This window comes from Tenrec ecaudatus, chromosome 7, assembly GCF_050624435.1.
Source record: "Tenrec ecaudatus isolate mTenEca1 chromosome 7, mTenEca1.hap1, whole genome shotgun sequence".
Classification (NCBI taxonomy): Eukaryota; Metazoa; Chordata; class Mammalia; order Afrosoricida; family Tenrecidae; genus Tenrec; species Tenrec ecaudatus.
Window position 1 is genome coordinate 129221254 of NC_134536.1, and position 25941 is coordinate 129247194.

At 46.1% G+C, this 25941-nt stretch overlaps 1 protein-coding gene across 5 annotated transcripts in view; it reads right to left on the reverse strand.

Annotated features, from left to right (window-relative positions):
• UBR2 (ubiquitin protein ligase E3 component n-recognin 2) overlaps nucleotides 1-25941 on the reverse strand; it is a 107772-nt gene that overhangs the window by 19757 nt on the left and 62074 nt on the right. For 3 of the 5 annotated variants that reach the window (XM_075555099.1, XM_075555097.1, XM_075555098.1), the window contains exons 16-32: nucleotides 23043-23104; nucleotides 22774-22884; nucleotides 21617-21682; nucleotides 19994-20116; nucleotides 19823-19886; nucleotides 18465-18589; nucleotides 16357-16409; nucleotides 15208-15310; nucleotides 13382-13430; nucleotides 12820-12986; nucleotides 8777-8879; nucleotides 5985-6094; nucleotides 5791-5871; nucleotides 5318-5496; nucleotides 4708-4907; nucleotides 1993-2086; nucleotides 994-1155 (exon numbers count right to left, since the gene is read on the reverse strand). In XM_075555099.1, coding sequence (XP_075411214.1) covers nucleotides 994-1155; nucleotides 1993-2086; nucleotides 4708-4907; nucleotides 5318-5496; nucleotides 5791-5871; nucleotides 5985-6094; nucleotides 8777-8879; nucleotides 12820-12986; nucleotides 13382-13430; nucleotides 15208-15310; nucleotides 16357-16409; nucleotides 18465-18589; nucleotides 19823-19886; nucleotides 19994-20116; nucleotides 21617-21682; nucleotides 22774-22884; nucleotides 23043-23104 — 1852 coding nt within the window. The remainder of the gene's footprint in view (nucleotides 1-993; nucleotides 1156-1992; nucleotides 2087-4707; nucleotides 4908-5317; nucleotides 5497-5790; nucleotides 5872-5984; nucleotides 6095-8776; nucleotides 8880-12819; nucleotides 12987-13381; nucleotides 13431-15207; nucleotides 15311-16356; nucleotides 16410-18464; nucleotides 18590-19822; nucleotides 19887-19993; nucleotides 20117-21616; nucleotides 21683-22773; nucleotides 22885-23042; nucleotides 23105-25941) is intronic. The other 2 variants (XM_075555102.1, XM_075555101.1) reach the window with 1 other exon arrangement.

Genomic DNA, 25941 nt, shown 5'->3' on the forward strand with positions numbered 1-25941 from the left:
AGCACACTCTTTAATTAGAAAGCATGAGTTTACACTCAAATCTAATGGTCTTTCAGCAACTTTTTACAGAATATTAAGACCCAGTAGTTTCAACTCCCCAAATGAAAAGAACTGAGATATTACCACAGGAATAAACAGTAATACATAAAACAAGTTCATATTTATAGACCTAAAGGAAACAAAAAGATAGAGCCCAACCCTGTCAGTCCCTGGGCAGAGCGACCCTGAAGGACGGAGCAGAGCTGCCCGTGGGTTTCTAAGAGTCAGCTTTAGCAACAGGAGCAGGCAGGAAGTCAACAGTTTGCTGTGCTTGTGGGCGTAGTGCCCAGCCGGGCCCGGCGCATCGCGGCCCGGTGAGCAGCTGCCGCCTTTTCATGGAAGCAGACCGCCATGCCTTCTCACGTTTAAACTGAGATCAGACCGAAGCAGGCATTCGCACATTCCCATCTCAAAAACCTACGCTAGGGCCAATCTTCTTTAAGAACGCCTCATAAACAACGCAACGACACGATGTTTGCATTTTGAGCATCGTTGGCCTAGCTCGGGAGGCCACTGCAGGCTAGCACGCAGTAAAGCACAGGGTGCCATTGCCAGACTGTGCAGTCCACCGGGCCTGAGCTGCCCTTCTCTCCCCCTTGACTTATGAGGATTGTGGATTTCTTTTGAGGTGGGAGGGAGAGTCCTGAAAAAGACCACCGAACCTGGCTATTGAACCCCGCGAGTCCTGCACATAAAGAAGGGAGTTGTTTCCCAATCTTCTAGCATATATTTCTGGTGACGGAGAAACTGCTGAGTGCAAACCACCTGGCCATTTGACGGGACTCAACAGCAAGAAACTAGCATCTCGGTCGGCTCCTTCCCAGGAACCACACACGGTGTGCGGGCGAGAAGAAAGAACCGCCCCGGGGGCTGAGAAAGACGCCGGAAAACATCACCACAAGTGTCCTCAGTCTCCTCGCACCGGTGATGCGAGTCGCAGGAACTCGAGCTTACCTGTTAAAGATCTTTCTGGGAGGCAGCAGCAGGGGAATGACCGTGTTACTCAAGCGCTCGCAAAGGGGGCAGAGGAATTCTCCGTTCTCGACATCGTAGCTGGTATGTAAGCGCAGCCTCTGTTGTCTCCGCTGCTCTTTGGCTTGGACGGAATCAAAGTACCTGCACAACGAGAGAACACCTGGTATCAAAAACACCGCTAAGGTTTTCAGCGGGAGCCAGAGTCTTCAACATTTCAAATTGGCCGTTTCCACAAACAGTCAAGCATGGAAAATCCTACAACAAATTGTATTCTTTTTCATTGCCATTTGACTTAGGATTTATTTTAAAAACATCAAAATGGGTTAAAATATCTCTAAAACAAGAAGAAGAAAAAAAGAGAGACTTCCTAGCAAGTAAGCATGGACAACAGTGCTGCGACCCAGGCCCCTCGGAGCTCTGGGAAGCTCACGAACTTGAGGGCAGCTCCAGCGCACTGGTGCCCATGTGCCGGCTTTGCACCAGCCTGGAAAGCACCAAGGGACGGTGATCTCCTTTTAACATGGGAGTCGCGACAGCGGGGCAAGTACGAACCCCTTCAGAATCAAAGCGTTTGGTCGCTTTAGACCTGAAGACAGACAGTCCTGCTACTGTAGGGCTTCCTCTCAGGGGTGTGGTGCGGTGGGGTGGGGCAGGGGCGGGATTCTTTCCTTCATCCACTTTTTAACTAGCACAGATCTCCTTCCTTCTTTGTAGGAATCCAGGGGAGTTATGACAGAAAGCTACATGAAGAAATACACTGGGGATACTTTGAACTTTCTAAGTCACTACTTTACAACTCTGATAATGCAAGCTAAAATTTTAATAATAATAATAATAATAATAATAAAAAGATGTGTAGTTTCCCCCCCATAACATCTTTAGTCCTTTTCTCCCTTTGTCTAGGACAGAACTTAATTTAGAAAGTAAGTTTTGAGTTTGCATAAACTTCTCTTAGCTAAGAGTAAGAACATAAGTTACCTTTGCCAACAATGGGCATGCATAACGTGTCCACAGCTGCCAGTGTGTGTTCCGCAAGACAGATCGGGGTGCATGAATAACGGATCATATTTTTCTGCATTACAAAACAAAACAAACCAAGCATGTAATTTTCCTACGAGTTTAAACTGTGATCTCCTGGGTAAGGGCTTCTAAACTTGACATGGAATATTTGCTTACTTGAAATACCAATAATTTCTGAAGATCCTGGGTTCTTTATCACCCTGAACAAATGAACTAATTATCTCTGAATCATTAACTGATACTGAAATCTGCATCCTAGTACATCCGATCTTTAGCATATCTCACACTCTCAGAATATGGGGAGACTCAACATTCCTCCCCATCATGGCCTGAGTCTCAGTGAAGAAGAGATCATTTGCAGGACACCTGGGTCACGATGACCTCTAACAAGAGGGGTCTGCAGGCCTGGGGCTCTCCCGAGAGGAGATCTTGCCTACAGATGCTCAGGCAGAGGATCTCCATGGTCACCAATGCCCCACACAACACAGGGTGGCTAAGACAGCAGACCAGAGGGGAAAGGTAGTTTAGAGAGTCTTCCCCCTCCCAGCCCCTTTCTTCCCCACTTAGATTGTCTTATGTGCTGCTGCCAACTCTGCATATTCTAAGATAAGAAGAATGAAGGGGCCATTAGCTAGGCATCAGGGTTCTTCTGGAGTTTTAAAGTCCTTTATGCAAGCTGACATAGTGGTAGACAGTCTCCAACCCTCTGAAGAGAACTACTAAAGGACCCTTGCTCTGGACACTAGTACAGATGTCCCGGTACAGAGGGAGTCTTCTCTGCGTACAGAGACTACTAGTACAGAGGGAATCTTCTCTGCGTACAGAGACTACTAGTACAGATGTCCCGGTACAGAGGGAGTCTTCTCTGCGTACAGAGACTACTAGTACAGATGTCCCGGTACAGAGGGAGTCTTCTCTGCGTACAGAGACTACTAGTACAGATGTCCCGGTACAGAGGGAGTCTTCTCTGTGTACAGAGACTACTAGTACAGATGTCCCGGTACAGAGGGAGTCTTCTCTGCGTACAGAGACTAGTAGTACAGATGTCCCGGTACAGAGGGAGTCTTCTCTGCGTACAGACACTAGTACAGATGTCCCATTAGAGTGAGTCTTGTATATGTACAGATACTCCTAATACAGATGTCCTGGTACACAGAGCCTTCTATATGTACAGACTCTAGTACAGATGTCCTGGTATACAGAGAGTTTTCTATATGTACAGACTCTAGTACAGATGTCCTGGTATACAGAGAGTTTTCTATATGTACAAACTCTAGTACAGATGTCCCGGTATACACAGAGCCTTCTATATGTACAGACTCTAGTACAGATGTCCCGGTATACAGAGAGTCTTCTATATGTACAGACTCTAGTACAGATGTCCCGGTATACAGAGAGTCTTCTATATGTACAGACTCTAGTACAGATGTCCTGGTACACAGAGCCTTCTATATGTACAGACTCTAGTACAGATGTCCCGGTATACAGTCTTCTAGGTGCAGAGGATGAAAGCACCGACAAGCCCACTCTGAGGAGTCCAGGCTTTCTCTCAGGAAGGAACAAATTCAATAAAACTAGCAACTTTATTCCTGGCCTGCATTTGAATAAAACTTATAAATCATGCGATGAAGCAGACCTATCTCTTAACTCGGGTACTTGAGAGCCATTCTGTGAAGCCTCTTTCTAGAGAACGCAATCCTACCACGGGGCTCGCAAGCTCCCTTTCATTCCACAGTGCGAAAGGCCTTGGTTACTAAGTGCCTAAGACATTCCCCAGACACAGTTCTTGCTCTTAAGAAAGAAGTCTACAGGTATAGCTGAGGGGCAAATCAATACAAACAAGCCAAAGAATAGGGACATGTAGATGTCTGTGGGGACACCGCAATGTGTGGTCCCGGTCCTTGTGTGAGAGCAAACTGGCTCACATCAAGTCACAGCTCTCTCCTCAGCAGCCCAGAACCAGTCACTGATGGGTGCTGACAGAAAGGCCCAGTCCTGGCCCTGGAAAGGCCTTCTGACGCCAGCGCTCCCTCGGGGCCACAGATCTCAGTGCCAAGACGCTCTCCAATACACTGCCTGCTGGCAACGGCCACCTTGCCAATGTGCTCTGCTGGCATGGCTAGACTAGATCATCCCCTGGCTCCAGGATGGCTTTGGACCTGAGCTACCACACCTCGACTCTTACCAGCCCACCACTGCCACCAAGTTCATTCTGACTCACAGTGACCCTACAGAAGACTCGAAATGCTCATGGGGACAGAGCCTGGTCCTCCTCCCTGGGAGTGGCTGGAGAAACTGCTGACCCTGCAGTTAGCAGCCCAATGTCTACCTACGGGGCCACCACGGTCCCCCATCCATCATCTCCCTAAGTCACAGCCATCGATCTTCCCGCTCAGGGTGTCGACAAAGTCTTAGGATGTTGGCAGTGTGTTAGGATGAGAATGACTGTTTAGGTACTGTCACCAAAAAACAGTTTATCTTTGAGCCCCTGCCGTGAACCTGCGGTGCGATTGAAGCCCAATACTTTATCCTCCGAGGGCTTCCACATCGACAAAGTAGGAGTCTGAAGGACAGACACCCTAGTCTTCGGAGCTATTAGTAGACTGTACAACATCAAGTGCACCAAGCGGCAGTCACTGTGCATTCGGGAGGCGGGATCTAGCTCTGCCTTACCTGGATCCTGAACGCATTTCCTTCTGTCTTTGGACAGGACAGTTGATCTCTGAACAAATGCTGCCAAAACCATCGCTCTACTTTCCACCTTCACCTCTTGCTCTTCTTGACACAATATACAGGTGACAAATTGTCTCTGCTCAGGGACTCGGGTCTGCGCCGGGCCCAGCGCTGTAAGTACCAAGTCAGACACCATTGGGCTGCAATGAAGAGACAGAACGAGCGTGTCCACAACACATTTGTCCACGACGTGTCAGCCACACCGCAGTAGAGCCCAGGTATGCGTACACAGACACATGTAGTCTTGATTTGAGCTGTCCAAAGTCTCTATGTGTCAAAACCATCTCTTTTAATCCCCACAGCAACCCACCACGGACACGGTGCGCCTGAGCAGACACAGGAAGGACCTACCTGTGGTGGGAGCGATACTCACACACATGTACTTAAAAAGCTTACATTTCTAAGATTATTTCTTCCAAGCAGCGGTCACATTTACCTAGCAATTACATTTACCTACTAAATTACATAAGGATGAAAGGCAGATTTAGAACAAAAAAAGCAGTACCCCCCCCCCCCCAGTCGGGTGACGAGAACCGACGACCGTGTTTACCTGCTCTCAGAGGCCGTGGAGGTGGATGCATCCAGCTCGAGCGTCTGCTGGAAGAGCTCCCTGTTCTCGTCGATGAAGTGCCGCTGCATCTCGGACATCTGGGCCATGATCTTTTCCCGCCGCAGCCTGGCAATCTCGGCTTTCCGCTTCCTCTCGGCCTTGTCTTTGTCGCGCAAATACTGAAATCACAGCTTCCCTCAATCAGACCGCTTGATGCTGACCACACCACATCTCCCCCACTCGACAGATGTATTTATGTTACGCTTTAACTGAACAAATTATTCAACAGTTTTGCTTTTTGAAAGCCACAGACTTCTTCATCTACCTAACCTGTTAGAGAAGGCTGGCTGACAAAAACACTGACTCTCAGCACGAGCAAGCATGTGAGTAACATCAACCGTAAAGGCAGCTACATCTATCGATGATACACTCGCTGTTAAGTTTTCCACAGTACCACACGTTGCTTCCTGTACCTCTTCCAGTATGCTTCCTTCTGTTTCTGCCACAGGACTGGTAGATGAACGCTCTCTTATCTTCTTAATAGTGTTAAAAGTCTGGGATGAGGAAGGGGGGGTGGTGGGAAAACCAGTTATTCTGGATCTATAAAACATTATCAAAACATACATATTATTTCCCACCAAAAGCAGAGCAAGGCGGGACACGGTACCTTCAGTATCCACCTGATCATGTCCTTGTGGAGCTCCAGGTAGGGGGCATTCTGCAGCGTCTCCAGCATGGCGAGGATGCTGGGAGAGTTGTTCGGTGCGTCCCCGGGTCCTGGGACAGACACATGAACGAAGGGCTCAACAACAATCGCGCACACCGCCGGCTGTTCAACTATGGCGCACAAGAGCACTGCCATCATTTCCAAGTTTATTTGGCCATCCCTCGATCACACTGGTAATTATCTGAGATTTCTCATACTTCCCAAGAATGTGACATTAACCTATACTTTTATAGCAACTGAAATGATGGTTATTTTAACAGAACCTCGAGCAAAATCAAGTAAAAACCAGAGGAAGGGTTACTCCCACACCAATGGGGATAAGCGAGTTTTCAAAAGGACATCGCTGTCCCCACGGCCCAACCTGGCACAGTCTGAGAAGCAAAAAGAATGATCACACCGGAGGGAAAACACTGAATGAATGAAACTCGAGGCATCGTCCAGCAATAACCAACCAGAACCTTCAGGAAACCAAAGAGACCCATTGTTTTTAACCATCACGGGTAACAAGAGTATCTCTTTGCTCTGAAAACTAGTAAAAGCTTTCTTTAGAGAAGCAGGCTACAAAAACAGACTGTTGATGTGAGCCACTGGCTGGCTGGCCCCCAACTGGTGGCGTGCCTGTGGACAACAGGACAGAGGGCTGCCTGCTCTCGGTGGGGCTGTGGACCGCTGACCACAGGGGAGGCAGCTGAAACCTACCAGCGGTGAGAGAGAGTCCTGCAAAGATTCACAGATTCAGGAAGCTTCCGCTGGGTTGCTTTAAGTAGGCACGGCCTCAAAGCAGGGAGCTTGGTTTGGGGTGTTTTGCTCTCTTTGGTCCTGTGCCATCTCGTGCTTGGTTGCAGGTGGGACTGGTGTGAGCCACGGGGCTTTCCCTGGCTGAGTTCTGGAAGGACACTGTCAGGCCTTTCTTCTAGAAGCAGCAGGCAAACGTGCAGTAACAGACAGTGGCTGCTCATCTGCATCATTTAAAAACCAGGATGTGCAGCCTCAGTGAGAGAAGGAATTCAGAGAGGGTCGTGAGTGGATTCTAAAGCCATGACGGTGAAGCGCTGGCGTTTCAGATAGTCTGCAGGGATGAAGGTCACCCCACAGACCAACTGCTAACCTTACGACAGAGCCAATAAGCCAAGGGACCACCCCTGAAACACTAGCAGTGGACCATTCTGACATTACGCGTCTCTTGATGGGATTCAATACGGAGAACTCACCATCACCTATGGAGTAGTCTTCTCAAAAGTGTTCTAACGGAATTTAATTAGGTCCTAGACTAACTTTCCAGTTCATAGGCGATACAAGGAATAAGCGAGTCAGTTAAAACACCATCACACGGAAGCAAGAGGCAAAATCCACCGTGTAGGCTTTTCTCTAGGGAAACAGGGCTGGGTTTACCCCAGAAGACAATGCTTTAAATTAAGTGAAGACACTGGAAATGGAAACGCTGTGCCCTTTTCGTACCAGGGTCTAACTGCCCTGGTTAGGTTCTGGTGAAACAAACACACCTCCCTTCCAAAGAGGGCAACAAAGGGATGCTGTTTGGGAACGACTGCTAATTGTCTCAGGTGTGGTCAGAGTACAGGTAGCCCTCGACTGATGACAGGGCGCCTGTCCAATACACAACTGATGCTCCTTGGGGTGTGACATTTTAAGATCCGGCCATCACACACGATTGGCCTTGTGCACGATGAAGCTGGCATTGGAGTTTAACAGGTATTGGGCACAAGCAGTGAAATTGTTATATGTCATTCATGCTGAACATTGTCCAGTGTTCTATCCAGATGACACTGACACCCACTTCATGAAGACCAGTGTTGCGAACATTGAATCATAAAATGGGACATCTGTGAACGAATGTCTGAGAATAAAGGCATCGGCAAATGACATGCTGCAGTATTACATAGAGGCTTCCAACAGTTCATGAAAAACCCCCGTCTGTCCCATGGACCCACTGAAGCCCCTTATGCACACACTGCACATTACTAACGACGCCTTTACGGAAATAAAACAAGACAAGAAAACCCGCCGCTGTGGGTGGTTTGTCGTGACTGGAATCCACTGTAAGGCAGGGACAGCTGGTCGTCAGGATGTAAGGAATGCTCCTTAGGAGAGAAACGCTAAGTATCGGGGTGAAAGTGGCTGTCTACAACAAACGCTTCAGAAAGTATACAAGTGTAACCAAAGTCGAGTCAAAAATCAACTACTGAACCTAGATTTACTGTAGGACTCTTTCAACTTGTCCAAATGTTTGTTTTTCAAACTAAAATGTTAGAAAAACTCTCTGGCCTTCTAAAAGAAAGGTCACATAGAATATAAAGTAGAATACATACAATGATAAGCTATTTTCCCATAGCTAATTAAAATTTTTTTCTTATTTGCAATATGGTATAATTTTACATTTTTACCCAACAGCACACATTTTGAAGCAAGCTTCTAATAGCATACTTGATGTCTTAAAATATGGATCCTATAACTTAAATGTATGTGCTGTGTCCATTTCAAACTAAGGGTTTGTTACTTTGCTATTTATGAATCAAATATATGCATTTTAAGTAGTGTCTCTCAAAATACATCATCAGTATCTGCTATAATACATATTCAATCCAGAGATTCGAGGGTACAGCCTCCAATATTTGGCTTCAACAGTTTAGAATCTATAACGATCAAGTGAAAGAGGACTATTACATGTCAAAACTCCCACATCTTGATCCACTTAGGAGAAAGTGTATACATACTTGAGATCTTCTGAGAGAAGGTAAACGTTACTACATGCTCTTCTGCAACATTCTCTAAATGCTGTTTTTCTTCTTGCAGCGCCATTCCAATTAAATGCAAGACCTTGAATAAAATACATTTGGTAACTTTTAGTAAAAAAACAAAGAAACCCATAATACTTTAAAAGGAAATTAATTCACTATTGAAAAAAAGAGAAACCAAAAGCCAATGGCAAAACAAATGTACAAACAAAAACCCCAATTTGAAAAAAACAAACATTCTATTTCAGGGAGGATGAAAATTTAAATTGCAAAACCTAAAGCTAAAATTACCCCCAGAAGTGGCCAGTGGCTCACTCCTATGATACACATAAATTGCAGTTTTATTCCGTGTCAGTGGTCAAATAATTACACAGCTGAAAGCACCTATCACGTAATAATCTAGTCTATGCTACTGCTTGCTAAGCATTAAGTCTCCATGCAGTCGGATGGCATATAGGCCCGAGGAGCCCGTCCACATGCTCTGCTACCCGCAGTGCCAGCAGTCACAGCCCCGGCTGCTCTGCTAAGGATGAGGATGGAGTCCCAGGAACCCCAGGTAGTTCTACTCGGAGTCTCAGTGAGCTGGAATTGACTCCGTGGCACTGAGCTTGTTTTTGGTTTAAATTAAGATACATTTTTATCTCAACAGCAACACCATTTATACATATATATAAATATATATTTGTAAAATATATTAGTTTTAGACTCTCGAAAAATTTTTTCTCTATAAGAATTTTAAATATATACGAGGTACCCCCCGAAAAACACTGTTCCTCCAAAGCTATTTTTTTTTTACAAAACAACTCTATCGCCTTCAAAGTACTCTCCATCACACTTAATACATTTGTCAAATCTGAGTCCATTCTTGGGAACATTTTCGATCTCATCTGTTGGGAGGGCTGACAGCACCTCCCTCATGTTTTCTTCATCTCTTCTACGTCGTCCTTTCATGCCCCTCTTCATTCGCAGTAACTAAAAAGTCACACAGAGCAAGGTCAGCAAGAGGCATGCTGGGTTTTTTTGGCCAAAGGTGGCACACTGAGATGGCTGCGTGAGCAGGTGCATTGTTGTGGTGCCAGAACCAGTCCCCGTCTGCCACAGATCAGACTTTTGTTGCACACTGCTAACACTGCCCAGATAATGTCCCCAACTCGTCGATGGCCCGTCGTCGGTCTTTGAGCACAAGGGCATCATTTTCATCCATTTGGGAAATTGAACGATGTACAGAATGAGGTTTGTCATCAATCGACATGTCACCTTTTTTGAAACGAGAAAGCCACTCATACACTTGAGTTTTTCCCATAGCATGTCCTGGTACGCTGTGTTCAACATCACAGCAGTTTCTGGGGCATTTTTCCCGAGTAGGAAACAAAATCTCACAGCTGCACATTGTTCTTACATTGGCCATAAAAAAAACAACCCAAAAACAAAACAAGGTTTGAACAAAACTTCTTTTAGGAAAAAATTCACTGTGACGAGAGAACCTTCCCAGGTGAAGCCACTGGGTGCACTACCTCAGCGAGGTGCTCAAGGCTCGCCTGGGGTGGAGGGTTGGCGGTGGAAATGAGTACTGTGCTATGAAAGCTCTGCCCAGTGCAATTCCGTTGTTGTCTTTCTTGGAGTACCCCTCCTATGTTGTTGTTGGGTGCCTTCAAGTCAGCTCCGACACACTGCAACCCTGTGTGCAACAAAACAACACAGCCTGGTCCTGCGCCGTCCCACAATGGTTCTTTATGTTCGAGCCCATTGCAACAGACACTGTGTCCATCCATGTTGTCCAGGGCCTTCCTCTTTCTCACTGCCCTGCTCCTGAGCAGGATGTCCTTTCTCTAGGGTCTGGTGTCTCCTGACCACCACACATATGTGAGACAAAGTCTGGCCATCCTCGCTTCTCAGGAGCATTCTTGGCTGTACTTCTTCCAAGACAGATTTGTTTGTCCATCAGCAAGTGTTTCAAGTTGTCCTCACTTCAGCCCGTGCGTTTGGGCCGTCTGCACATCAAAGGTTGTGGCCTAGGTTTTCTTCCTACCACCCAGCTTCGGTGATTATCTATCTTACTTGGCCCGTCAGGAGCAGCAGGAGAATGGCGAGGACACCCTAATTAACAAGCACACGCGGTGATCTTAAAACGCATCGTAGTGCCTTGTTCTGTTTGCACAGCTACCTCTGGGGTCCACGGGCAGGTTCGGCACGAACACAAACATTCTAGAATTCCTTTCTCAAGGGTACCCATAGTCTGCTAGATGCATATGGGCGAACACCTTTGCAGAGCCAGTTAACACACGAACAAGCACATTTCTGGCATCTGCTTTCATGCAGGTTCTATCGTACGGCAGCAATGACGTCCCTTGTTCAAAGTCCCTGTCAACATCCCGCTGCAACAGCCGTCAGAGGAGGTCTGGGAAACGTCACGTGTGGCTGCACATTGTTGGGTCGCCTCTTTCTGTAGCGGGTACAAGGATGGGTCGCTTGCAGTCAGTTGGCCAGGTGGCTGTCCTCCAAATTACTTTGTCCTCACAAATAAGCACCTTTACGTGTCTGACTTTGAGAGATTTCTGAGGGGGTGGCTCGCAGCCGCCTGCTCATCCCACTGTAGCACCTGTCTCATCGCCAGTCCTTCTTCCAGAACGACGCCCTCACCACAAAGCTTTCCCAATTCATGTTCACTCCTCTGATGAGCACATCACGGAGAGGATGAACACCTCGGCAGCCTTTTTTTGGCTTTTCCAATGCTGTCTGGAACCAGTTTACGGGCCATTTCTTTCAAGTCCTTGGTCAGCAGTGTCCCAAATTTCTTATAGATGAGTGAGCGCTTCCAGGGCTTCATCAGCTTGTTGAAACCTTGGAAGGTTGAAATCGGGATTCCATCCATCCTGGAGCCTTGTTTCAGCTCATGCTTTCGGTGCAGCGTGACCTTCTTTAGCACCACTGGTTCTTGCACCATAGGCTGCCTCCTGAAACGCCTGAATAGCAACTACGGCGGCTCTTTTGGGCACAGTGATTCTGTGTATGCTTTCCTCCTCTTTTGAAGCATCCCGCAGCATCCAACAGTTGGCCCATAGACTCTTTCAGTATTGCTACTGGAGGCTTGACTTTTTCCTTTAGCTCAAGATACGCCGAGTGTGTTTTTCCGTTTTGGCTTTCTAACGCAAACTCGAGGTTTCATTATGCGTTACATTTGTCTTCCCGAGCTCCTCTGAAATGGCGTGTTCCACTCTGACTTCACCTCTTCCATTTGCCTTAGCTACTCCACAATTAAGAGCAAGAGTCCCACCTGACAACCACTCTGATCTTCCCCCTCCCCGTAAATTAACCCACTTATGACAGGCCAGAGCGGTTTCAGGTGGTGGAGCCTCTCCTGCAGATGGCGGACTCTCCTGGCACAGCAGAGGGGTACTGTGGGTCCAGACCCCACTGCTGTCCTCGTGCAGGAACCGCAGTGCTAGATGCCCACCGTGCGTCTCTCCGTGTTGGTTTTGCCGCAGAAGGAGCAAGTGTACTTGGCATGTTGGCGGATTTCAATTTTCGTCACCATTTTCCTAAGGGAGACGCATGCTGCTCAGGGAGTCCTTCCTGAGCGGTCATCGTCCTAACGCTAGAACAAAACCTCTCCTCCCTCGACACAGCAGAGGACCACCACCCACAGGCCAGTGGGCAGACACAGACTGAAGGCATCGCAACAATGTGCCTGCCAGACATTCATTTTCACCACCAGACACAAAAACAGAAACAATATACGATGGACTTCTTTCTTTTAAAAATCATTTTATTGGGGGGCTCTTACAGCTTTTATCACAATCCATACATACATCCGTCGTGTCAAGCGCTTTTGCACATCTGTTGCCATCATCATTTTCAAAACACTTTCTTTCTACTTGAGCCCTTGGTATCAGCTATACTATGTATTTCTAATGAAGGCAATACTCTAGGTTGGTCCTGGGTTTTCTTCACCCAGCCACAAAAGGCTCTTGACCTTTATGACAGACCCCGGAAGCAGAAAGAAGACGTGTCTTCACACTCACCCTTTGCAGCATGGACTCTGACCAGGCGTAGCCATTGTGCTCGACCGCCCACTGCAGGATCGTTCCCATGATGCATAGCATGACATCGCACTGCAAAATGTTCACCAGGCTTGCAAACAAAGGGCAGAATGGAGGCAAGACTGGAGGTGGAAGAGCTGCAAATAGAGCTGTTATTGGTTTCTTTGTAGATCACACTCCCCAATGCTATCGATCACCTTCTGAAGGTCAAACACGCAGACACGGCTACATGAACAGCAGAAGTACAAAGGAAAGTCCCCTTCCCCTAGCCATACCTGATGACCTAAAATGAAACCATGAACTCAGAGGGGAATCAGACCCATTCTGTACTGACACATTCATCCTTTGAACAGGGTGACAGTCACGCAGAGAGCTTTATTTAGACCTTTCATTTCACTAAGGACATGCACCACTGACCAGTCAACAGAAAACAATGTTCTGTGACTGAAGTCGTCTACGTACTAACTGGCACTGAGGCTTTGCCATTCTATGTCACTGCAGAATAAGCAAGCTGGAGATTTTGCAAAGAAGAAATTACAAATACCTGTATCTTCCCTATTTTGTCGTTTCAATTTCCGTTGAGCTTCCTCTGCCTAATAAAAATATAAAGTAATTTGGATTAAGAATTATTACAAAACTTAAAACATTCTAAACTAGTGACATAAGCCAATCTTTGCCACGTTACATTCTGATTTTAGAAAATGTTTATCCTTAATGCGTGGTCTCCTAAAACCTTACACACCAAGCTTAATTATTTCCCCACTTAAAACACCCACAAAGGAGCTGTGTGTTGTATTAAAGCACAGGGAGACACGTCCACACGCAAACAGACAATCTTACCGAAGTCTGAAATGTACGAGGACTGAAAATTTAAATAATACAGGGCCAATAATGAGGGCGGTGATACCAGGAGGGTAAGGGAAAGGTAGGGGTAGAAAAGGGGAACCGATCACAGTGATCTACACATACCCCCCCACCCCCCAGGGGGATGAACAACAGAGAAGTGGGTAAAGGGAGACAGTAGTCGGTGTACGTGGAAAAAAATATTATCAAGGGTTTATGAGGGAAGGAGGGTGAGGGAGGGAGGGGGGAAATGAGCCAACACTAAAGGCTCAAGCTCAAGTAGAAAGAAAATGTTTTCAAATGATGATGGCAATATATGAACAAATGTGCCTGACACAACGGATGTGTATATATTGTGATAAGAGCTGTAAGAGCAACCTCTGATAAAACCATTAAAAACCAAAACAGATGTTTCATGTCTAAATTTTATGTAATGGCACTTATTAAAAATGTATGAGGACTGCTAAAAGACAACATTTAACTACTTAAAAATGATTAGTTTCATAAATATCTATGAAAAGTCATTCTCATCATTCTCAAAACATTTGCTCTCCCCTTAAGCCCCTGGCACCAACTCCTCATTTTCCCCTTCCCTCCCTGCTCGCCCCAGGGTTAACTATTTTCAAAAACCAATCAAAGAATACAATTATGCACGTGGGGCTCAGGTGAGAAGACCTGGCAATCTGCTCCCGTAAAGAGTGCACCCTACGGGGAGGGTGGAGGGGCGGTGGGGTGGAGAGGGGGAACCGATGACAAGGATCTACATATAACTTCATATAAGTGGGTCAAGGGAAACGTCAGACAGTGTAAGATATGACAAAAGAAGAGAAATTTATAAATTATCAAGGGTTCCTGGGGGGGTGGAGGGGAAAAATGAGGAGCTGATCCCAAGGGCTCAAGTAGAAAGCAAATGTTTTGAGAATGATGATGGCAACAAATGTACAAATGTGCTTGACACAATGGATGGATGGATGGATTGTGATAAGAGTTGTACGAGTCCCAATAAAATGATTAAAAAAAGAAGAAGAAAAAAAGATTATATCCTTAGAGTTGTAAAGAGCCCCCAATAAAATGATCTTTAATTAGAAAAAAAAATTATACCCTTGGCAAGTCTATCAGGCCGTTCCACCCAGGTAGGGTGTCACCGAACAGCACACAACATATATAATGACATAGCTCTTAGACAAACCCACTCCACACCCACTGTCACGGGGTTGACGCCGCCTCCCAGTGACCCTGTGTCTGGTGTTGGAGACAAGAGAAGACAGAGTCTTCTGTCTTCGGCAGAGCGGCTGGTGGGTTTGAAGCACCCACCTGGGGGCTCGCAGTCCAGAACCTACCCACCATGCACCAGGTCTCCTTGGATCCTGCCTATGGCCACAAACCACTGTTAGGTGGCGCTATTACAGGCCAGCTGGACCGTCTGTATATCCTTGTCGGATTTTCTACAAGACTGATCCGTGTAAAATAGTCAAAGCTGTTTAGAGAAGGGAAATAACGGCCCCTCCCTTCCAATTTCCCAATTACCTTGGACTGCTCTGCTCTTGAGAAGTGGTAGAAATACAAGTTGAACTCTTTGGCACACTCTGGCTTCAGCTCGTACATGCCTCGCCCTGTTAATCCAGGTTTCCTAGGAGAAATGTTCTTATTGAAGTCATACTCAAATTCACGAGGCAGTGCCTGCAAGGTGTCGAACACGGGCCTCCTCAAAAGCAGAGCTCCCCACACTGCTGGGAGTGCAAACCGGTGCCTTGTCTGTGGACTCACGTGGCAATCTATACCCAAGCTTTATGCGCACCGCCTACTTTACTTCACTAGCAAATCCACTTTGAATGGTCACGGTAGTAACAGTTTATAAGCCTAATAATAGGAATAGGTTCCTTCAATGACATTTCCATACAAATGAGCACTGTTAAAAGAAGGAACAGTGAATATAAAATGACCAAATTTTTGTTAAGGTGCGTATGTATGTATGCATGTATATACACACACACACACACACACACACACCATATATATATGTATGTATTATCTTCCTAGGTTCTTACATGCATACAGATAAAAGGTTACGTGCTGAAAGACATATAGCTACATGTAATTAAAGCCAACCAGAAGCAGTTTGATACGAAAGCATGCATTATCTCTAAAATCAACAAGAATAAATACATTGACATTGGGGTAGAGTGGGGAGCAAGAAGAAAAAAAAGTAAGCTCAACAGATTGCGTCAACAATCTTCATGGGCCACACGAGCTTGCTGACTGGGCAGCAGGGGACCCTAGGAAGGCAGCATTTAGGGTTCACGCCACAGTTTAGGTGGCATGTTCAACGGGAGCCCTGGTGGCATGGTGGGTGAGACAAGGCTGTTTGATCCCATGGACACCCGGGGTGAGGGGTTCATTCAAATGGAAATACAGGCATCTGAAGAACTGGAAATGCATCTGAGACGCGAGGAGCCCCTCTTCCTCACCGAGTGGAAAGCCCCTCAGGAGACTGTCAATTATTGTCTAGATCACAAGAGTGAAATGTCCCTGAGAACCCCAGTAGATAGATATCTTAAAAGTCTTCATCACTTTTGAATTCAACACCTTGATGCTCAGTTGAGCAGAGTAAACAATCTCAGGAAAGTGACTACGTGAAAAAAGTATGAAATGTGAAATCACAGGGAGCCAACTTACCTGAAATGGGCCACGGTTTCAATCACACTCTCCATGCCAGTTTCTTTGTTTTCCTAAAGGTGGAAGACACAGGGAAGCGTTTTTATGAGAATCACACTTCTACCTCATCAATCCTCATAGCACCTGTGGCGGAGAACACTCAGTCGCTGGACTTTTACAGATGAAGAGTCCCTAGCAAACACAGTGATTAATACGCAAGTAGGTAGAACCAGGACAACACCTTTCAAAAGAATGAGAAGTAGCATTTCCTAAGCCATGTTATGTTCATGACAAAATGTTCCAGAAATTGTCCGAAATTCTTTTTTTAAAAAATATTTTATTAGGGACTCATACAACTCTTATCACAATCCATATATACATCAATTGTGTAAAGCACATCTGTACATTCTTTGCCCTCATCATTTTCAAAGCATTTGTTCTCTTGTCTGAAATTCTTGTCTGAATAAAGTCTTTCATGTCAAAAGATGTTTAAAAAATAGGGTTTAAGAAAAATTAAGTTACTATATACCTTCCTATAGCCCTTATTTTGCTAATGCAGCCATCTTCACTTATTTTGTTATCTTAACATTTTGCACTTAGGGCTCAAGTGAAAAACCTACCATCTCCTCTGCACACGGAGCCGTCCTCTAGGCAGTAACCGAGGCTGAGGGCCGAGGATGGGAGAGGTGGGGACAACTTTGGCTGCCGTGATTCCCAGGGGGTTGGCAGGGATGTGTTGATGAACTCATCCTCTATTTTTGCAATAACCTAACAACCTGGTTTTGGAGTCTAGCCATGTCAATAAATGAGGAATAGGTGCATAAGTTATGGTTCTCCAAACACAGTACAGAAGCAAATACTGGACTACATAGGCCACCACCGAATGTGCCCTCAGGATACTTATTATGTCTTGTGGCTTCTGCAGGGCACAGACCAGGTGACTATACTGCTGCCTTGTACAAAACATATCACACACACACAAAACATATGACACATTGAAAATTGTGTTTCAATTTTATTCTTTGGGCTGCTAACTGCAAGGTTGGTAGTTTAAACACACCAGCTCTGCAGAGAAAGCTGGGATTGTCCGCTCCTGTGCAGAGTCCTGGGGACACCATGAAGGGTGCTGGCTGAGCTGGAAAAGGCTTTATCCTAACGACAGCTGTGCTCTATCAAGTCAGTTATGTTTTGGGCTGTGATCTGGAAGAGGATCAGTTCGAAACCACCAGCTGCTCCAGGGGAGCAAGGTGAGGCCTTCTACTCCTGTCAAGAGTTGGCCCTGGAAACCCACAAAGGCAGTTCTACTTTGTCCAATAGGATCATCATGAGTCAGAATCAACTCGATGGCAGTGAGTTTGGTTTAATTGTATTGATAGATAAAATGACAAATTTGGCATTTCCTATGAAACAATTCAGTGGGGGAAAGGAAACTAGACTCGGTGATATAACTGCACCAAGACTGGCCATCTGCTGAGGCTGGTGATGAGTCACACAGTTTGTAACACTTTATTTTTTGTTTTTATAGGTGTTTAAACATTTTGTATAATACAAAGGTTATTTTTTAAGCAGTATTATACAATGCATATAAGATAGATTAGGATCCCAGAGGAAGAAATACTGAGGTTGAAAGCTTTGATTTGTCTATCAAATTTGGGAATTGCTTTGAAAAACCTGGTAAAGAAAATGTCCTTTCTTAACTACATGCATTGGGTGTCTGCAGAGCCCCCTGGGCTGGCAACAAGATGGCAGATGTGAAACTCCCGGGCGGGAGAAGAGTAGCAATTCCACGTACAAACACATTCTTCCACTTCCATGAAGATGGAGCGGATGGCTGAGGACACAGCAGGCTGAAGGAGGAGGCACTAGAAACGAGGAGCAGGGTATCTCCAGCCCGCCTCGCTCCCCCCACCACAGGAAGTTACACAGAGTGTGCTCTCCACCTGTGCCAACTGCACCCCGACGGCCCTAACCAGATACAGATACAGAAAGTCCGCTCTCGGAGCTGGGCTTGCGTCTCATCTCTTCTCCCAAGGCTTCACGGCACACAGGTCTATCTGCTTGCTTTGTACGCAGTAGACAGATGGGTAATGAAAAGATGCCCTTAACGTTTTAAAAAGGTCTGTACTTACATCTTCAGGTAAAGACTTGACCAGTTCACTATGAGCCATAGGCCTGATGCTCAACTGATGGATTATCTCCCGTCTGATTTCATCTGTAGCACTGACCTGTCCAACTCCACGGTTAAATCTCTCTCCTGTCCACAATGAGAAAGCACACACACTTACACTGAACACAGTCATAACACTTGCATGGCGTGGCACTCATACTTCCTGCAACATGGTGTGTTTCTCTAGGTCTCTCTGCAATGGGAAAGGCGGGCTTGGCAGCCAGCAATGGAGAGCAGCTCTGACCATGGTTCTGAATCTCAGGCTTTCAGTCGTGCAGAGAACTGGTACAGCAGGTGCTGGGGAATTGGTTTCACTCCCCCTGCCACATGGTAGAGGGAGAGCGAGCCTTCCTTTCCCTTCTACCTCATGCCAAACAAGATACGACTTTCTGAGACCTCAGGCATTGGAATCAACTCCTGAGCATAGTCAGGAGTCTCTGCTCTTTTGACTATAGAGGGGCTGACACAGGAAGGGAGGGGGGACAAAGTAAGAGATGAAAGATTGGGGGAAACCAGGGGAAGAAAGGATGGAAACGTATCTCCCCCAAACCAAACCAAACCAAACCAAAAGGGCAGGCTGTAATTATGAGCCATGTTGGGTGCCACCAAGTGGATTCTTCGGACTCACGACAACCCTGTGTTCTTGGCTCGCAGCCCTGATGGGCAGGTCCCAGCTGCCGGCCTTTCAGCTAGCAGTCACCTACTCAATCACGCCAACAAGACTCCTTTCTAGGAGGCCACTGGTGTCCATCCAACAGGAAGTGCTATCCCTAATGCCATCACTAATGAGCCCTGGTCGTGCAGTGGGGGGGGAAGCTGGCAGTTTAAATCCACCAGCCACCCCACAGGAGCAAGACCTGCAGCCTCGTCCCTAAGGAGAAGCCTTGGAAACCCTCTGGGGCCAGAGTCCTCAGGGTTGAGGTGAGCTGGAATTGAGGACAATGGGTTTGAGTTTTTGTTTTGTTGAATATTAACAAAGTAATTTTTCTATCACAAAACCAGGGAGTGCACCATAGAGAACTAGGACACAACTAACAATGAAAAGCTCTAAGTACCCCATACTTGCTCGATACATTGTTATCACTAGGGTTTCCCCCAACTTACAATCGTCCAGGTCAGGTTGCTCCAGGCTTAGACTTTCCTTTCTCTATAGTGCCAAGGCGCAATTATTCCCAACATTACAGTAACTAGAGAAAGAAGCATACTCTAAAACCTACCCCTGAGTATCAGCCCTACACAAAAGAAACAGCTTAGACATTCTGGAGAATTTGCTGCTATCAAATCCACCATTTACAAAGATCTCAAACAGCCCCGACTTACCAACAAGCATTATAATGAGGTACAGCATCTCTTCAATTAGAGTGTTGTTCTGATGGACCACATCCTGTAACCAGTAGGGGAAGACACGTTCAGAGGCAAGACTATGCACACACACTTCAGAGTTAACCAGTAAATAAGAGGCGTGTCTTCAGGGTCTGGTCAAATGCTTACCTTATGTGCCGTCTCAGAGCTAAATCTTTTCCCGTACTCTGGAGTGCTGAAAATCTGGTAAAGTTCAAAGCGGCTAAGCATGATCATCAGGAAATGATTTGGATCCATCATGGAGACACCTGTCTTTTTTTTGTTGTTTTGGTTTTAATATTTGAAAAAAAGGAAAAGAGGAAGGTCAAAGGGTCACTGACATTCTGCCTCTGCACAGCAGAGAGCAGTCTCTTTATTCACCAGTCCCACACAGGGGCTGAGCCCCATTAGTGCCAGTCCCCCTTGTTCTAGCCGACACATGTGGGCAAGAACCTCCGTCAGGCCATCCAACCCAAACCGGGTCCACACAGCAGGGTAACACGGACTATGAAACATCGTTTCTTCTAGTGGTTTGAAAGAATTTCACCAGCATGAATTCAGATCTCAAGTGGGACTTTGGGATTCTGATTGCTATCTGGTATACAGACCCTGAGAGAAATATAGCATTGTCAGTTAACCTTCTAGCATTCTTTTATATTTATCATATTGAACTCTTAGCAAGAAGCATCAAATGATTTTTAAGAAACTATTTTGAGGCTTGGGGTGACAGGTGACAAGGCAAATTAGTTTCCCATTTGGCAATTTCTACATAATAGTTCAGTGGCCTTAGTCACTTTCCCACACTGTGTCAATATTCTGTGTTTGGCAATTCTGATTCTGATACACTAGCCTCCCTGCCTGCTAGAAGCTCATCTTTACCTAAGAGTTAATTGTTGACATTTCGATCTCACACACATGGGTTGTTCATGGAATATGTACTCACAAATAAAGAGGTCCTTTTTCTGCCAATCTGTAATTTTGCTCAGAGCTCACCTTGGGGAATATGTTTTGGTCCTCAGGATGGCTGTCTCAGGAGTGCCCCAATCTGAACTCATCTACTAAGTCTGGACTTGAAAGAACCTGAGTTCTGTTCTGGGGTTTCCTGCTGGGCACCACCTGGTCCTTCTGGCCTCAGGTGGGTAAGCCTGTGGTTTGTGTCACTCTAGTTTCCTGTCCTGGCCATTTTAATGATTAGTTTTAAATGTCCCTTAACGTTCCTTTAATTCCATTTGTATGAATTCTAAATTAACTTAGCCTTTTATCTTGAACCTATCATTTTCTTTGAAATTTGTACTTTGTGAGCTTTTGTTTCTATAATTATGAAATTCATTCATCAATAATAAAAAACTACTACATAATAAGCCTTGGGTCAGCCTAATGCCATGACCCTTTCATACAGTTCCTCATGTTGTGGCGACTCCCCAACCACAAAATTATTTTTGTTGCTACTTCATCACTGTCATTTTGCTGCTGTTATGAATTGGGCGACCCCGTCAAAGGGGCCGCAACCCACAGGTTATGAATTGCTGTGCTAGGCAAAAAGAACCCTCCCCCCAAACACAAGATGCCGTTGCCAGGGTTTAGTGGGACATACTGTAGTAATAAATACTATGGTAAAGATACAACACCAGGGGTCTTCAGGCAAGGAGGGATGCTTTGGTGAGGTCAGGAAGATGTGGAGGAAGACTTGTAAGAAAAGAAGTGACCCATGTGAGGTCGAGGAAAGGGAGGTTCTGTGGAAATAGCAGGAAGTGAAAGCCATTACTTAATTACCTGAAGCATGACCACATCCTTGTCAAACATCTCTCGCCGGCACTTCACATTATGGTAGTAATAAATCTAAAAACAAAACCAAAACGTATTTGGGTAAATAGGTTTTAATTGCCCGATTCTCCCCACACTCGTCGAAGCACATGGGCTTGTCAAGTGCTAGAGCTCATGCATGGACACACGCACAAGACACGAGGCTCCCTCACAGTGCATACTGAGAAAGCAAAGACAAGCAACAGAACATCGCCACCAAGAAGCTCTCCAGGACACGGCACTGCTCCCTCGGTGCTCTGAGGCTCTGTGGGAGGGGACAGCCTCATCTACCTCCCAGGGAGCAGCTGCTAACTTTGAAGTAGACAGCCCAACATGTACCCCACGCCGCCACCAGGGCTCCTTGACCAGTCTTAGAAGAGATAGAGCAACTGGAAACTTCCAGACTGCAGTGAGCACTCTACCCACCACACTCAAGTCAACTCTCTGAGTCTCCCACAAAGCAAGAAGTCCCTTGAAGTAAAGTTTGTATAACCACCACCACCAACAAAAATGATAAAACCAAGCCTAGTGGAGATATAAGAATTAAACCTCAATTTCAGAGCTAGACCAACAGAATTTTAAACTTTTAACATGCTTTAGTTTAAATCAGCAGTTCTCAACCTTCCCAATGCTGTGACCCTTTCAGAGTTCTTCATGTGATGGTGACCCCAACCATAACATTTTTGTTGCTACTTCATCACTGCCATTTTGCTACTGCTATGAATCGTCATGAATATAGCTGATACGCAGGATGTATTTTGTTACAAATTGAACATAATTAAAGCATAGTGATCAATCATCAACAATGTCATTCTATATTGTGAAATATTTATTTCTAATGACAGCCCATAGGTTGAGAACCGTTGGTTTAAATGGATAAAACCTTAAGTTTTAACATTACGGTTTTTTAAGCGAAAACTAAAACCTCTGTCATTCATTTTTACATTTAATGTTCCTTCCTGGCAAACTGTAAAGTTCTAAGACTTTGGTTTTTCATTAGATTTATCTTTTAAAACAACTGGAATATAGTAAACTTTCAATGACTAAGTACACTGAAAATAACAGCTGAAAAAAAAATATGGCCAAAAAAAAGCCATGAAAAACCTCCAGAGATAAAAACCACTTACCTGGTTTACCAGAGAGAACCCATTTCTCCTCCACATTCCAGCGTGCACTTGGGCACATAAAACGAAACACCGAAGAGGATGTTCTATCAGCATAGGTGGGCTAAGTTCGCTCTGTACATATATTAAAAGACAAAACAAAAATACAAGTATCTCAACTGCAGTGCGGGCTTCATGTAATACATTTTTGCTACTGTTGTAAAGTGATTTAAAATGCACATACTAGGCACATAGACACACAACACAATACGCTTGCATTCTGTCTCACTTACTAGAGGTAGGAGCTCTGGACACTTATGTGCCGCTTCACTTTTACTCAGTAACACATGCAAGCCTGCACGGAAGAACAAGGGAGAGGGTATTCCGTAAGTGACAATCAGGTAGAGAAAATAATCTAAACAGCCGCTCACCTTGACACCGACATCATTTGCATTTCTGCGGGAACCGGTCAGATTCTCAGTTAGGGCAGAGAGTTCAACTGTCTCCCTCGATGGTACAGTTCATAGCCTTCATCAGGCAGGTGGTTTTCTTGCGTGAAATCATTTTATTGGGGGCTCCTACAGCTCTTATCACAATCCATACATCCACCCACCATGTCAAGCACATTTGTACATTTGTTGCCATCATCATTTTCGAAACATTTTCTTTCTGCTTGAGCCCTTGGTATCAGCTCCTTATTTTTCCCTCCCTCCATCCCTGTCCCTCCCTCATGAACCCTTGACAGTTTATAAATTACTTTTTCAAGTCGTACCCTGCCAATGTCTCCTTTCACCCACTTTTCTGTCGTCCCTCCCCAGGGAGGAGGTTATATGTAGATCATTGTGATCTGTTGCCCCTTTCTCTCCATCCCCCACACCCTCCTAGTATGGCTACTTTCATTCTTGGTCCTGAGGGGTCCTGGATTCCCTGTGTTTTCCAGCTCTTATCCGTACCTGTGTACATGCTCTGATCTAGCCAGATTTGTAAGGTAGAACTGAGATCATGATAGTGGGGGTGGGGGAAGCATTAAAGAACTAGAAGGAAGTTGTATGTTTCATCAGTTACACTGCACCCTGACTGGATCATCTCTTCCCTACAACCCTTCTGTAAGGGGATGTCCAATTGCCTACACATGGACTTTGGGTCTCCACTCCACACTCCCCCCTCATTCACAATGATGATTTTTTGTTCTTTGAAGCCTGATTCCTGATCCCATCGACAGCTCATGATCACCAGGCTGATGTGCTTCTTTCATGTGGGCTTTGCTGCTTCTGAGCTAGATGGCCCCTTGTTTACCTTCAAGCCTTTAAGACCCCAGATGCTGTATCTTTTGATAGCCGGGCACCATCAGCTTTCCTCACCACACTTACTTATTCACCTGCTTTGTCTTTAGCAGCTGTGTTGGGAAGGTGATGATCACAGAATGGCGAATTAATAGAACAAAGTGTTCTTGCATTGAGGGAGTACTTGAGTAGAGGCCCAATGTCTATGTGCTACCTTAATACTAAACCTATAAATATATGCACATAGATCTATTTCCCCATCCTCATATAGAAATATATTTACGTGAGGAGTGTGGGGGACAACAAAATCCAACCATAAAAGATAAAAAGAAAAAACCCAGAATAAAATCAGAACCAACCCCTCCCCCCGCCCCTGCCCCTGCCCCAATCCTCCGGAAGTTACGTCTTTCTTCTACCCTCGGTTGTTTTCTGTTGTTCTTGGAAATAATATTTTTTAAAAAGTTGGCTTATTGTGGAGTGGGGATCTGAAATATCCAAATGCCTGTTTTCCTCGCTGGGGTCGCTCCTGGACTCCCACCTTCTCTGGATGTGCCTGGGCTTAGATTGGCTGGACCCTTCCCTGGACTGAGCTGCATGTGCTACGGCTCCTGCTGGAGCTGAGAGAGTTGAGGGCGGCTCCCATCCGAGCTGCGCCGCAATATCCCTGCTGTTCCACTGTGTGAAGCTGACGTCCCGTCTGTACACTGCTGCCCTGTCCTGTCCTCACTCTGCTTGCTGTTGTCTCACACCAGATCCTGCCCTTCTGGGACACCACGGGAGAATCAGCATCATTTCTTCCTCGAATATTTGGTAGAATTTACCAGGGAGGCCATCTGGGTCTGACGTGCTCACATTGGTGGGACCCAAGCCCTTCCCAAGTTGGTCCACGCCAACACACCCTGTGACCACCAGACACCACCAGGCCTGGGTGCCTCGACCCTGGCCAGGGACAGGTGTCTGCTCCTCCCCAGCGCAGAACGGTTCCAGCCCGGGGCAGAAGTGCTGAGCCCCAAGGTCCAAGTCAGATTTTGTTGTGTTCCATCGCAGCTACCCACTCATCCCCACCTCTAAATGTTAGGACGGAAAGGAAGCAAGCGGCTCAGAAGACCCTGGCAGGAAAGAAAGGGGCAAGGAAGATGAATTGGGGGAGGGTCGCAGGGCAAGGCCTGACAAAATCCTGGTTAGCAGTGTGTCTCTATCCTGAAGGGGACCCCAGAGTCTCCTGTGTGCAAGGTCTGGCTCGGCCCCAGCCCCGTGCTCCTTGAGTCATGTGGATGGCAGAGGAGAGGAGGGGAGGGGAGAGGAGGGGAGGGGAGGGGAGGGGAGGGGAGGGGAGAGGAGAGGAGGGGAGAGGAGGGGAGAGGAGGGGAGGGGAGAGGAGAGGAGAGGAGGGGAGGGGAGGGGAGGGGAGGGGAGAGGAGGGGGAAGAGCGGACAGCCCGTTCACGCTGCAGAGGCAGGCACACTGCTCATCTTGCTTCGCAGAGCAGGGCCCACCTCCCGCTCAGAGTACGCTCTCTTTACCATGTGCTGGGAGATCACATTGAAAAGGACAACAAAACACAGAAAGAGAAATGTGTAAAATACGTGAACGAGCTGGTATTATAACATTAACATTACTGAGAGCGTCTGCTTTCCAGGCTGAAGTGATTCACTCAGTACTCCAGTCTGCCTTAGTCCTTGGCAATCTGTGGTAATTATGCTTTCTTTTTAATACAAAAATGTATAAAAACTTGAAAAGGCAGGGAAAAAAAAGAAAAATAGATTTACATATATGTACATGTCTGTATTTAGACCTTAAGGCCAGGTATGAAACACAGCGACGGCAGCTGCAAAACCTGACAGGGCACTTTCTGTGTTAGGCTGTGGTGGTCATTCTTCACTGGGTCGTGGAGCTTGTCACCCCTTAA